Source organism: Malaclemys terrapin, chromosome 21 (genome assembly GCF_027887155.1).
Source record: "Malaclemys terrapin pileata isolate rMalTer1 chromosome 21, rMalTer1.hap1, whole genome shotgun sequence".
In the NCBI taxonomy this organism is placed as follows: domain Eukaryota; kingdom Metazoa; phylum Chordata; order Testudines; family Emydidae; genus Malaclemys; species Malaclemys terrapin.
Window position 1 is genome coordinate 16820983 of NC_071525.1, and position 14245 is coordinate 16835227.

General features: G+C 53.3%; 1 protein-coding gene across 1 annotated transcript in view; it reads left to right on the forward strand.

The window, feature by feature from the left end:
- LOC128827276 (interferon-inducible GTPase 5-like) overlaps nucleotides 1-14245 on the forward strand; it is a 37563-nt gene that overhangs the window by 19126 nt on the left and 4192 nt on the right. The window contains exon 2 of the mRNA XM_054011128.1: nucleotides 12983-13815. Within this exon, the coding sequence (XP_053867103.1) occupies nucleotides 13020-13815 (796 nt within the window). The 5' untranslated portion in view covers nucleotides 12983-13019. The remainder of the gene's footprint in view (nucleotides 1-12982; nucleotides 13816-14245) is intronic.

The window sequence follows — 14245 nt, forward strand, 5'->3', positions numbered from 1 at the left end:
GTTTAAGTATTTGGTTCATTGTAATAGGTTTATAGATTTATATTAAAGTAAGTTAGGCTGTAATGCAAGGGACCTACAGGCCATATCCTGTATGTTGAGCTAAGGCAAAGTTAACATGTCTGGGACCTTTCACCCAGATAGCAAAGTCAACACACATGTTTAAGATCTTTCACCTAGACAGATAGATAATGGTAGAATGGCATAGGGGGGTTCCAAGTCTGTACCCTCAAACTTAACATGCACACCACAAGGAAAGAACCAAAATAACCAGGAGAACAAAAATAACATGTGTGTATGATCTAATGTCATCAATATGTACAAACATACTAGCCTATGGAGTAAGTGGCCCTAACATTTTTTGTGGGTGAGGAATGAAGTCTGGGCATAGGAGGAAGGATTTCAGGCACCTGTGCCCTATAAGAGAAGTGACCCACCTCGTTAGAGTAGACTAGTGTCTGTGCTTGTTTTTCTTAAACTTTCTAAGTTCCAAGGGGACTAGGCTAAGCTTGGTTTCCCTAACCTTTTGCTCTTAGTTTTGTTTATTAGGTTTTAATTTGAAGTTTAAGTTAGTGAAATAAACTCTAAGTTAGCTTCGATAGCTCTTAGCTCCAGCTTCTTCTAAGCTTTGTGCCTCTCCCTCGAGAATTGAGGCACCGGAACCACCAGAGGTGAGGCTGGTTCTATGTCTCTCACCTCCAGGTTATCAAGGAAGGGTGTGAGTATATTAACCAAAGCTTTATAGCAGGGGTCGGCAACCTTTCAGAAGTGGTGTGCCGAGTCTTCATTTACTCACTCCGATTTAAGGTTTCGCATGCCAGTAATACATTTTAACATTTTTAGACGGTCTCTCTCTATAAGTCTATAATATAGAACTAAACTCTTGTTGTATGTAAAGTAAATAAGGTTTTTAAAATATTTAAGAAGCTTCATTTAAAATTAAATTAAAATGCAGAGCCCCCCGGACCGGTGGCCAGGACCTGGGCAGTTTGAGTGCCACTGAAAATCAGCTCGCGTGCCGCCTTCGGCACGCGTGCCATAGGTTGCCAACCCCTGCTTTATAGCATAAAATACCATAATACCATATGGATCTTTTGAATAGCAGTAATGCAATTGTAACTTTGTAACTCCGATTATTTTACCATTTAATTACTACTTCATTTATCTTAATAAAAATTCTTTAAGGCTGTATCGGTCTCAGTGTGTCATATCCCCGAGGGTCCTTTGCAAATTCTGTGGAGCCTGATTTGGGACAAGAACCTTAATATCTTCTGATCAAACAGATTGGTGAGCCTAAAACCCATTCTATCCAGATTAATATTATTAACCTCCTAAATCAGCAACAATCCAAACCCCTCAGCTCCAGCCCTTGACCCCAAATCCCTCATCCGTGGCCCCACAGCAGAGCCCTCATCCCCCCTCCCATATCCCAACCCTCTGCCCCAGCCCGGAGAAAATGAGCAAGTGAGTGAAGGTGGGGAAAGCGAGCAACAGAGGCGGGGGGGGATGGAGTGATTGGAGAGCAGGACCTCAGAGAAGGGGCAGGGTGGGGCCTCAGAGGAGAAGAAGGGCAGGGCAGGGGGTTCTCAAAGGTGTTAGGTTTTGTGTGAGTAGAAAGTCGGCAACGCTATCCTGATGTAAGGGTCTAAAATGAATTGAATGAATTCTCCCCTGACAGCTAGCTGGAAGGGGGAGAGATTTCTGGAGCAGACTGTATTTGCATGAACACACCTACTTTGCCTAGACATCCGGCAGACAGAGCCGTGCTGCTCAAAATAACCAACTTTGGCTGGTGTTGGGTTACAAATCATTTTTCCGTTGGACCATATGAACTGGAATCATAAACTCACTGAATGTGAAATCTCACCAAATGAGGGTCAATCCATCCTCACCATCATATCCACTCATTATACTCCACACCTGAACATAGCCATTATATGAGCAACATACCCTCATATCTCAATGTCTGTACTTTGACCTGTTAACCTTTTACACCCAGTCGGGATATTGCATTTTATGTATTCCTTACGCCATCCGATCTTAAATCGAACTTTGCACCCCTTGATAATCTGTACATTATTCCCTGATAACCAGAAACTTCTATGCTTAAACTCTGTACCGTTCACTTTTTTTAAACATCATCCTAAAAAAAATTTAAAAACTGAATGCAGGGGTAGTGAAATGCTGTTTCAATGTTGTTTCATTATTGTATGAATACAGGGAAGCAGGACTGTGCTGAACCTGTCCCAGATGAGGGGGTCAGCCTCAACTGAAAGAACCTCTTTAAGCCAGGGGCTCGAATGCCAGAGCCCTGTGAAAATAAGAGGGGTGGGGACAGATATCCCAGCCAGAAGGTGTGGGCCCTCCCCCAAGGGTCTTCCCTGGATTGGTTTAACCTGTTCCCCCCACTGTTCAAAGAAGAAGCTACATAGAGTTCATTAGGAGTCTCTTTGTTATGTTAAATACTCAATCAGAGCTGAAATTGGTTGTGGTAGGACTGTGTTTCTACCCTGTCTGCAAAGAGCTAAAAATCACTGAGAGCTGAAATTGCTTGGCAGGGGGCAGTGTTTCTGCCCAGCCTGCAAAAAACTGACAATTTCTAAGAGACTGATGTGCAGAGGTCACAGTAGAGAGGTGGATGGAAGCAGAAGGTGACTGATGGTGAATGAGTGGCTGGGGAGGCAGACAGGTGCAGTGAGAGGCTGTGGAGAGGTGTGGCGAGAGCGGTGAGCAGGTGGCCAGCAGGGTGGCTGGCAGAGAGAGGTGGCGAGCAAGTGCCTGAGCAGCAGAGTGAGTAAGGTGCCTCTTTACCCCCCCTCCCGCTCCACCCAGGGTGGGAGTTGAACCCTGCAGATGCATCTCTGAACTCTGGCTCTGCACTGACCAAGGACAGCAACTGTGGGTAGGGTTCAGAAAAGGATCAGGCATGTGAAAGGGAATTTTGGGTTGCTGGACTTAAGAACCTGAGGGGAAAAGGACACTGGGTAACCTATGTGGGGGTGGGTATTTTGCTCATGGTTTGTGTTTATGAACATGGATGGTAGGTGAACAGCTGGCTTGGGCAGACTAGCCCCCCAGCCCCACCCCTTCCACCTGAGGCCCCTCCCCTTCTGTGCCCACCAGAGCCCAGCCCCCACTGTGGCCGCTGGCCCCTGCCCATGCCCCCGCTCCCCTCATTGTGGCCACTATAGCGCACACCCCCCCCAGAGCACTGGGGGCTGGGCAGCACAACCCCCTCCTCTCCGGCCCCAGCAGAATGGCCCCAGCCTTTCCGGCCCCAGAATGCCGGGGGCCGGATAGTGTGGCCCCAGCTGTCCTTCCCCCAGAGCGCCAGGGGGCCAAGCAGCATGGCTCCAGCATTCCCAGCCCTGGAGCGCCAGGAAGCCAGGCAGCCATGGGAGAGCCAGCTGACTGCAGGGTGGGCGGGCCACATCTGGCTGTTTGGAGAGACTCAGCCTCCGCCTGCCGCTGATACCTGCCGCCCATGTTTCTGAACCCTGTTTGCGGTGTTTTCCCAAATTAACTCCGAATTACTTCCCTCCTTTCATTAAAAGTTTCTTTTCTACACTCAGACTCTGTGCTTGCGAGTGGGGAAGTTTTACCTCTCAGAGGTGCCCAGGGGTGGTGTGTAATTTTCCCAGGTTACTGGGTGGGGGCTCGAGCCAGTTCTGTGTTGTATCGATGGAAAGGAACCCCTAGATACTGAACCCAGCCCTGGTTGCTGCCGGCTCCGCCTGGCAGAAGGGTTACACCAGTACCAAAGGAAGGGGAGGGGTCGATGGGAAATCAGAAACCTGAGACTGACAGTCCCCAGGAGCAATGCGGAGAGGCCAATGCTCCAGGTCAGCCTGCTATTTAATAAATTGCATTTGCTTTGAACTGTATGAAATGATCAGTGGGTCGGGGAAGCGTCCAGTGCAGAGAGAGCCCCCTGGAGTGGGGACACCCTAGCCCCTGTCCTAGGTGACCACAGCAGGGTTGGGGTCCAGCCTTCCAGGAATCCTGGGCCCAGTCTTGTCGGGGTTACGAGGACTCTGCCAGACAGGAGAGTGGAAGGGGAGCCCTCCAGGGCAGGGAGGCCTCTGGGTAAAGGAAGTGGGAGCAAGGACTCAGATCCTTTTGCTCGCCCACTTCACCGGGGTAGTGTACAAGCCAGGAAAGTTCCACACAATAGCGGGGCCATTTCCCCTACTTACACAGTAAGTAGGAATGGGGCTCATTTAGGGGCTGTGTAGCAGATTTACAGGTTGTGCTGAGCTCCCCCCACCCCTGCCTTTATACCATCTCTCTCCTGTGGAGGAAAAATGGTCTGGGGCCTAAACTTTGGTCAAGTGAACTGTATGTATGGTCAGGTAAACTGTATGTGTGGCCTGGAGGAAGGAGAAAAGGGGGAGGAGTAAAAGGAGAAGGGTAGACAAAAATCATACAAGCAAAACTAACTGTAGTAACTATAAAAGCAGAACTAACTGTAAAAATTATAAAAAAGAATTAACCTTTGTAACAGACTATAATTAATAAATGCCAGGTAACAGAGGAAAAAACCACAAAGGGCAAATATAAGGAAAAACAGGAGAAAGCTTGCTTTGCTTTATTCCTTATATGGATGTAAAACTTTAAGGAAGTATATGTCATATTTGTGGTTTTATCCTATATAATCTCTCGCATTTTATCTGTCGAGGGGGGACGGGGGGGTTGGATGTCTTGGCTGACTCCCCCATGCATGAAGGTTTAATTAATCAATAAAGGAGCCTCAGGCTGTCTAATCCAAAATCAACCGTCTGGTCAATTTTCCACAACAATTTGGGGGCTCATCCGGGATCCACAAAAAACTCCCCCAAACCGGAGGACCATGGGCAATCTCCCACCAGACCCGGGGCCCATCTAAAAGGTAAAAAACATTTTAAAATCTCTATCGTGGGTTTCTGGTGGAGGATTTGCCCATAGGCTCAGGGTTGGGTGAGTTGCACGCTGAATCTAAACTTTTTGCTGACAGACACGCCTAACGCCCTTTCGTTTTGTCTTGTTCTGGTTGTTTTGTGTCTGTCCTAGGTACGGGGCTAAAACCCCCAAGATAGGGGCCACCACAAATCTCAGAAAAGTCAGTGCCCGCAAAGTAGACCTAAGATTAAGGTTGGCCAAAGCTACCACCAGCAATAGGCTGGTGGTGGAGGGGCTGTAATTGGGGCTAAATTCCAGTTTAAAGGGTGTGTCGTATGTTTGTAAATAAGTAGGGGTTGCAGGGTCCCCTACCCTTGTTTTTCTCCTAAAGCCCTAGGCTCCCTTCCCCGCTCGGAGTGCGAGGAAGCCCTAAAAAACCGTCCACAAACTCCTAGGCAGTAGGGTAACTGTCTCCACTCTCTCAAAAACAAACTGGTGTCCTTTGCTGGGGGAGGGTGTGCAAAAACCGAGCCTTTCCTGACCCCTTCTGGTCTGTATGCCCTGCAACCGAGTTCCCTTCCCCAGTTCCCCTCTTAAAGCCTTAGGCTCCCTCCCCCTCTTAAAGAGAGGGGGGCCCCTAAAAACCGCCCACCGTAGCAAAGGCAGTAGGGCAAGCAACACCATTCTCCTAAAAATGGGCTGGTAATCTTTGCCGGAAGGGGTATGTGCAAAAACCCCGACTTTCCAAACCCTTTCTGGTATAAATGTCTAAATGTTGGGGTTTGGGTCACGCCCAGTGATGAGCTGCCAAAATCATAACAACCGGTTCCCTCCTCACCCCACAAGGGGGTCATGGCCCCCCCCCGGGACTCCTGCCCCATCCAACCCCCTGTGTTCCTTGACCCCCCCCACCCCAGGGACCCCCCCCCATCCACCCCCCTTCCCTGTCCCCTGACTGCCCCCCGCCACTCCATCCAACCCCTCCTCTCATTCCTGATGGCCCCCCGGGACCCCTGCCCCATCCAACCACCCCTTCTGTCTGTCCCCTGACTGCCCCTGGAACTCCTGCCCCTGACTGCCCCCCACCGCTCCATCCAACCCCTGCTCCTTCCTGACTGCCCCCTGGGACCCTTGCCCCCATTCAGTCCCCCTGTTCCCTGCCCTCTGACTGCCCCGACCCCTATCCACCCCCCCCACAACCTTCCGAACTCCCCTGCCCTCTCTCCAACATCCCCTCCCTGCTCCCTGCCCCCTTACTGCGCTGACTGGACTTGGCTGGCTGCGCTACAGTCCGGCCGCATCCGGAGCTGGGGGGCCGGGGCCGCAGGGCCGGGGCAGGAGTAGCGATGCCGGAGCCCAGGGACCCGGGGCCGGGGCAGGAGTCGCACAGCCGGAGCCCGGGGACGCGGGTCCAGGGGACGCGGTGGGAGCCAGGCGGCCGGGGCCAGAGGACGCGGCGGAAGCCGGGCGACCGGCCAGAGCGAGAGAGGGACGCGGCAGGAGCCGGGCGGCTGGGGAGGGCCGCGGCCAGAGCCGCGGGGCCAGGCCGCCACCGTGCCTGGAGTCACGCGGCCGGAGCCGGGGACGCGGCCGGAGCTGGGCAGCTGGGGATGCGGGGCCACCGTCGCGCCTGAACCCGTGCTGCCGGAGCCGGGCCGCGTCGCGCCACAGCAGGAGCTGGGCGGCCGGGGCCACGGCCGGAGACGGGCAGCCGCGGCCGGAGACGGATGGCCAGGGATGCGGGGCGGGGCCGGACGGGGACGTGGCCGGAGACCTGCCGGGGCGCATGGCCCTCCTCGCTCCCACCCACCCCCTACCTTAGCTCCGTCTTCCTGGACCTGAGCGGGAAGCCTGCTTGCTTCTCAGCCCTCCCAGGCTTCCCGCACGAACAGCTGATTCGCGGGAAGCAGGGGGGAGGAGAAGCAGGGCGGAGCGTTCATGGGAGGAGGCAGAGGCAGAGCTGAGGTGAGCTGGGGCCGCGGCGGGGAGCGCTTGTTAAATTTAAATGCCCTTTTAGTTCTAAAAGGACTTTTAATTTTAACAACCGGTTCCCGCGAACCGGTGCGGACCGGCTCCAGCTCACCACTGGTCACACCTCGCCGGTATAAAAAGGGGGCACGCAGTAAATGGTAAATGGTAAATGTTATATGTTTTGGTGGTGTATGTTTTGTCCACTGTGCTAGCCTATGTGTTAAATTAGCCCTTTGTGGGTGCCTGGCCCCTTGGTTGTGGTTGTCTGTCAGGTATCCATAATGGGGGCGGGAGAATCTAAGCAAATTCCCATGCCAAAAAAGGGCACTCCTGCCGTGTACATGTACTCCAATTATGGTCCCTCAACCAGTAAAACTGGTACACTAAAAATCACCCTAGCCTGCAATTCCCCCCAAACGAAACTGGGCAGAAAGCTGCTGCCCAGCCCCCACCACCCCCAAGGGCAAAAAATATCAAGCGCTTTAAGTATCAAAAGCCCTTACATGTACCCCTCAAACAGTGCCTCCCCGTACTAAAAAAATGTTCCCCTTCCGCCAATTCCCGAGCATTGGCGCTTCAGGTCAAAAAACCTTGGTGTCTGTGCATGCACCTTCTCTCCCAGAAGCGCTGAGCTCCCACAGCTGCAACGGGAGCTGCAGTTGGAGCTGCCGGTGCTCAGGACTTCTGGGAATCACAGGGCGGAGATGAGGGATAAGAAGGACAGACAGACGGACGGACATGCACAAAGGGGCTGGTGAGAGGCAGTTCCTGGAGACTGAAACTCTCTCCCCCTCTCGCCAGGACATGGCTCTGCCAACGTACTCCAGCGAGACGTTCCTCGATAGGCAAGAGGGGAGATCCAGATCCATCCAGTCCTTGGCCTCTGTGCTGATGGGGAAGATTAGTGCCTTTGACAGGATTGGGGGTGCTGGGTGGGGCCCCTGGGAACTGAGCTGAACCCCCCAATCTCGCTGCACTCAGGTGACACAGAATGGCTGTAGGACAGGCCTCAGGCATGGTTGAGACTGGTAGCTGGGCAGTGAGGGGGTGTCTCTCCTGTCTGCCATGTTGCGTAGAGCTTGGTGAGGGGAGAGAAGACTCATTAAAATTATTATTACAGTAGCACTAGGGGGCCCCAGTTATACACTCATGTTCACGGAGGTATAGATTTTAAGGCCAGGAGGCATCCTTGGGATCCTCTAGTCAGACCTGCTGTTTAGGTCAGAGAGTAATAGATCAGCACCCCGTGGTGCTTGGTGCTGTACAAACACAGAGCACAGCAAGACGACCCTTGCCCCATAGCGCTTATAGACACAAAGCAACAGGTGGGGACAACAAAGAGACAGGAAGAGCACCGGGTAACAATGAGACAGCAGTGGCCAGCGTGGCAGGCAGAAGTCACAGCACACCAGTCCCCTAACCACCCTCAAGTTTCCCGTCGGCCCCGCAGCAGAGGAGACTGTTACAAACTGACCCAGTTACACACTGTACAGTCCCCAGTCTGGTGTGAGTGGAGCCAATTGCTGCTTCCAGACCAGCTGAGTCTAGGCAGGGGCTAGTCGCTGTTTCTGGGTCTATAGAGCCCAACCCCAGGGTCAACCTCTTGTCTGATGCCCTTCCCTGGGATGTGGGACACTGTCATCCAGACCTGTAACCGGTGCTGAGACCTCCCCCAGCTCCAGCCATTTACACACGCTGCCCCAGAGCTCACCCAGCTGGGGGCACTCTGGCCTTCTCGTTTAACCCCTTCAGGGACAGCATGGTGGGGGAACCAGGCACACAGGCTTAACCGCAGCCACTTGACTCTTAAAGCACTTGAGGCTACAGATCTCTGAAAACAACAGAAGTCCTGAGATGCCCCCTCCCCTCCTCTGATCTGCCCCTGTTCCCTCAGCTCCTCTGTCCTGCCTGTATAGCTCATAGCCAGGTAATACAGCCCCCCGCTGATGTGTGTCCTTCCATCTTGCTTCAGCAACTTCTACCGGAAGGGGAGGGACAATCAGGGCCATATGAACAGAGCCGGCTCTAAGATTTTTGCTGCCCCAAGCAGAAACAATTTTGGCCGCTCCCCCGTTTTTTCTTACCCCACCCCCGGCCCCACCTCAGCTCCGCCCCTTCCCCAAATCCCCAGCCCTGCCTCCTCCCCCCAGGCTCTCAAGCATAGGAGGGTGGGGAAGAAGCGGCGCGCGCACCACAGCCACTCAGAGTCTCCCCCTCCCTCCCAGGCTCTCAAACCTGGGAGGGAGGGGGAGCAGCGGCACACGAATCAGCTGTTTCGCGCACCGCGGCCGCTCGGGATCTCCCCCTCCCTCCCAGGTTTGAGAGCCTGGGAGGGAGGGGGAGCAGCGGTGTGTGAATCAGCTGTTTCGCGCGCCGTGGAGGTGAGCTAGGGCGGCCGGGGCACATTTTTAGGGGCGGCATTCTGGCGCCGGCCAGGCCGCCCCTAAAAATGTGCCGCCCCAAGCAAGCACCAGCTCGTTTTGCTGGTGCCTAGAGCCGGCCCTGCATATGAAGATGCAGCTGAGAAGCACCCAGCAGCAGGGCCGGCTTTAGGCCGATTCCACCGATTCCCCTGAATTGGGCCCCGCCCTTCAGAGGGCCCCGTGCAGATCGGGCGGTGTCCCTGCCTCAAGCAAAGCTCTGAGGCTCTCCCGGAAGCAGCAGCTGTTGCTGCTAGGCAACGAGAGATGCTGGCTGGCGGGGGGTGGGGGGGGCTGAGGCAGAGGCAGCGGGGGCTGTTGCAGGTCAGGAGGGGGGAGGAAGGCACATGTGCTTTGCAGCCTTCCCCTCCCCTCCCCCCAGCACTCACCTGGAGGAGACGCCGAGGGGGCTTCCGGTCGGTGGGAGACAGGAATCTCGGCAGTGGACCTCACTCACTGAGCAGCTGCTGGGGCTCCGGTCGGTGAGAGTTTGACCCCGTGATTCCCCCTAGGTGTGTAATATTGGGTTGGTTTTGTGGTTTTCGCTGGTGTTGCTGTTTGAGGGTGAGTTTGTGCCTGCCTGTGTCTGTTTCAAAACTAAACTCGGGATCATGTAACCCAGGAAGAAAGCCCCGAGCCGGTACTTAGTGCTGTGAATTCCAGGTGAGAGTGGGAGGGGGGGGTTGGAGGAGGAAATCAAATACATCAAGAGGGGAGAATGTGAAAGGTCTGCAACACGGCAGGCTGAGACTTTTATCTCTCCCCGCTCCCCCGAGAGAGGGGGAACTGAGGCACGGAGTGATCTGATTCCCCTCCCCAAATTATTTTGCAAAGGAGGGGGACGGGGGCGCCTATCCAAACCAGTTCCCTTCCCATCAACTCTGCTTCCCCTGCTGCAAGACCACTGTAGGGGCTGAATATTTCCATTAAACTCTGGCTCCTTCATTTGCTCTGCAACAATAAAATAGACTGGCTTTGGGGGGAGGAATATCCCCCCCAAAGCTGTGTGGACATTAAGGTTTGGGGGGAGGGGCACGATAATATTCTGGATCGATCAAACGCCCACTCAGCTTTCTAGCCATCCAGCAGCTCTAGGGCAGGGAAGGAAGGTGCTCTTGGTGCAGAGTGGTCACAAAACAGGGGTGAATTTAGCGGGGGGGGGGTCCAGTTGAAATCCCACCCGATGCAGCCACACAGAATCTCTGGCGGCGCTAGGAGAGGCCAGGAGTGGAAGCAGGTGGCCCGGGGGTGGGGGGACATTTGCCCTCAGTCCTGGGCCCTGGGATGGACTAGGCTGGGTGGGTGGTGGGTTCAGTCTAGTCTTCCAGCCTGTTGCTTTCTCTGGGATTTGTGGTTTTCATCTGGCTCCACCGAAAAGATCAAACAAGCCCAGTAGAAAAGGGGGGGTGAGAGAGGCAGGAAGGGGTTTGTAAGGGGTTAAAGTGACCCATCAATGAAAGAGTAAAATGAGAGTTTGACTGGGTTTCCCCCCCAGCCACCCCTCCTGCAAACACTGGGCAAGGGGCAGCCCCATCCCCCACCGAGGCTATGGTGAGGGGCAGCAGGGGAGGAAGGAAGCCACATGTGATGGCAGTCCCCTCCCCCGCAGCACCCACCACCCCCTCTCCGGCCCCCAAACTCTGTCCCAGAGCCTGCACCCACCCCTCTGCACTCCCTCCCAGAGCCTGCACCCCTCCACCCATCCTGCACCCCACACCATGCCCCAGCCCAGAGCCTGCACCCAAACTCTGTCCCACTCAGCCCTGGGCAAAGCTCTCCTTGGCTGGCTCCCAGCCCCTCTCCAAGGGTTGCAGCTGTCTGGAAGTGCCTGCCTTCCACACCTTCCTTATTCATTCAACAGGTCAATTGATTACAAAGTGGGGGGAAGATCTTATTCTACTTCTAGCAAAAAGACATTTTTCTTTTACCTTAATTTATACTACCTTAGGGGCCAGCTATAACATTACCAAGGTTCAATACAAAGTCATACAAAAGTTATACAAAAATGCATAATGCAGAGATTTATCTACAACTGCACTGATTGACTGCTGTGTCCAGTAATATAGTGATCCCTGGGTCTTTGAATGAGGCTTTATACTTGGGGGGGGGGCAAGCAGGTGGGCAAGGGGCAGGTGGGCAAAGAGGCAAGCAGTGAGCCAGCAGGGGTTCTAGGGGCGGGCATGGGGGTTTCTGGCAGGGGAGGGAGAAGGTGAAAGGAGGCAAGTGGTTGGTGGGGGACTAACTAGGAGGGATGTAGCAAGCCAGCGGGGGGCTAGGGGGTGAAGAGGGGTGTGATGGTGGGGCCACGCGGGGAGGGGTCGGGTCCTATTTTACTGCTGTGATCTGGTCACCCTATGTGTGCCATTTCTTCCGCCCCCCCCCCCCCCCCCCCCCCCCGCAAACCTTCCTTTTTGGCCCACAGCTGTTTCGGCGGGGCGGCGCTGGGGAAGCAGGGTTTGTTTCCGTGGGCCGGGAGGCGCTGGGGGGGGGGGGGGGAGGAGGGCACAATTTTATATTAATAAGGAAATATTGTATAAATTTTAATAAAATAAACATTATTGAAGAAAATCAGTTGTACAACTATCAAAACAAGAATTATTTTCCTAATATGAAAGTGAAAATCAGCTAATTAATATATGACGCAACGTATGTAATATATCATTTTGTTATTATTTATATAGTCATGGAAAGTAAATAATACGTGGAAGAAATGAAGGGGTTCTTTTTAAATGGCTTTTTTTTTAGTCATCCCTGCTGGGGCCCCGTCGAAACTGTTCGAATTGGGCCCTGCACTTCCTAAAGCCGGCCCTGCCCAGCAGCTGTCTCCACCCATAGGAAGAATCCAAAAACCAATCTGCTGTGATTGCCAGCAGGATGGGAGATGCTGCTGATTTCTGATTGCTCCCTGGGCAGGGCTACTTGCTCTGAGGTTCATTACTTGCTCTGAGGGTCGTTACTTCCTTTCTGGAAGCAGGCGGTGGAATCGGACTCTGAGAGTTTGGTGGCACTGTGACGGGTTCCTCACCCCCAGTGTCTGTGGCTGATTCAGTGTCAGGCAGAAGGTGGTGGAGGGAAGATGGGGCTCAGACCCCTCAACACCTCAGCATAGTGATCTGGCTCCCAGCCCATGGCCAATTCTGACTCCTGTCTCTGCTACCTGCCCCCAGAGACGTGCTGATCTTTCTCTCCTCTGTCCCTCTCTGATCTCCCTGCAGTCTGGCCAGTCCAAGCTCACCCCAGCAGCTGGCTGGATGATGCCAATCAGCAGGGCCCCATGCATTGCCAATAGCTGTTCTGCTCCTGACTTATTGTCCTATTCAGATTGTGGGCCTCAGATCCCAGAATCCACTTTTAATCCATCCGTGGTACCCAATCAGGTGCTCAGATATCACTGTGATGGGCGTTGCATAGGTACCTCGGTCGATAGGGCAGAGCCTTCTCTCAAGATGAGGCCGTCAGTAAAGGAGGAGAAATGAGCACCATTCTGGAAAGATGAAGGTTCAGAGAGGGACTGAGCTAGGAGCTGGGTTTGCTCACTGGCCAGACACAGATTTCCCCCGTTCGGAACAAAATTCTCCCTCTGCTTTTACCTCCTCCTCTTAACTCTTATCTTTGCTGAAATCAACCTTTTCCCCTGACAAATTTTAGTCAAACGAGCTATTGTGACTTTGCCTGATGAAAACAGCTAATTGCAATATTTCTTTCCCTTTCCTAAGAAATACCTGAGACTGATCGAACCGCTGCCAAGCAGCCATGGGTGCTAAGTTCTCCAAAAAGGACATTGAAGAATTAGAAGCTGCTGCCAAAACAGGAAACCTCACAGAAATAGCAACAAAGCTGAAGGTGTCTGTAGAGTTGATAGAAAACACCCAACTCCACATTGCTGTCACGGGAGAGTCGGGCTCCGGAAAATCGTCCTTTGTCAACGCCATCCGGGGACTGGGAGATGAAGATGAAGGTGCCGCTGAGACTGGGGTGGTAGAAACAACAATGGAGCCAAACGCTTACCCTGTACTCCCCAATGTAACAATATGGGACCTGCCAGGAATCGGGACTCCCAATTTTCAGCCAGACGAATACCTCAAAGAGGTAAAATTCAACAGCTACGACTTCTTCATCATCATTGCCTCAGAGCGCTTCACTTCCCACCACACCAGCCTCGCCCAGGAGATTCAGAAGATGGGGAAGAGGTTTTACTACGTGCGCTCCAAAGTGGATAATGACTTGAATGCTGGGAAAAGGAAAAAGAATTTCAACAAGGAGAGACTCCTGCAGGAGATCAGGGAGGACTGTATAGAGAACCTGAGAGAAGGGGGTGAGGCCTCCCCACGGGTTTTCCTGCTGTGCAGCTGGGAACCGCACAAGTACGATTTCCAGCTCCTGCAAGAGACACTGGAGAGGGAGCTGGACGCTCACAAGGGACTCGCTTTCATCCTGGCCCGGCCTGACATCTCGGAAAAGATCGTGAAAAAAAATAAAGTGAAACCACTGCAGCATAGATCGAAATGTGCCCCGGTCTCATCTGCTGTCGCTGCTGATCCTGACCCAGGTTTTACTTTTGCTTGTGATATTATCATAGGGCTTGAATCAGGGGGTTACATAGCAGGATGGTTTATCAGCACCTGTCCCGTGAGGCCATCTTGTTCTCTAAAATATCCACTATTTGCAAAAATTTAGTCTCTGGCTCTAATGCTTACATAGAAAACCTTCAGAATGTGACCCGCGTATAACCATTGCTGTGTTGTCTACCTGAGTCTGCAGAGAGCCTGAAACAATCACTCCGAGAGTGGTGAACTGCCCCATGCTCATCAGCTGAGGTGTTAACCTTGGTGATGATCATTTAAATGGTGCCTTTGTGAATGATTTCACTGCTGTTGACAGCAGGGGAGAGGGAGGAAAAGGAGAGTCTGCACAGTCTGCTGTGAGAGACGTCTGAAGTGGGCAGAGTTTAGTCTGAGGGCGGAGTTTGGGAAGGAACC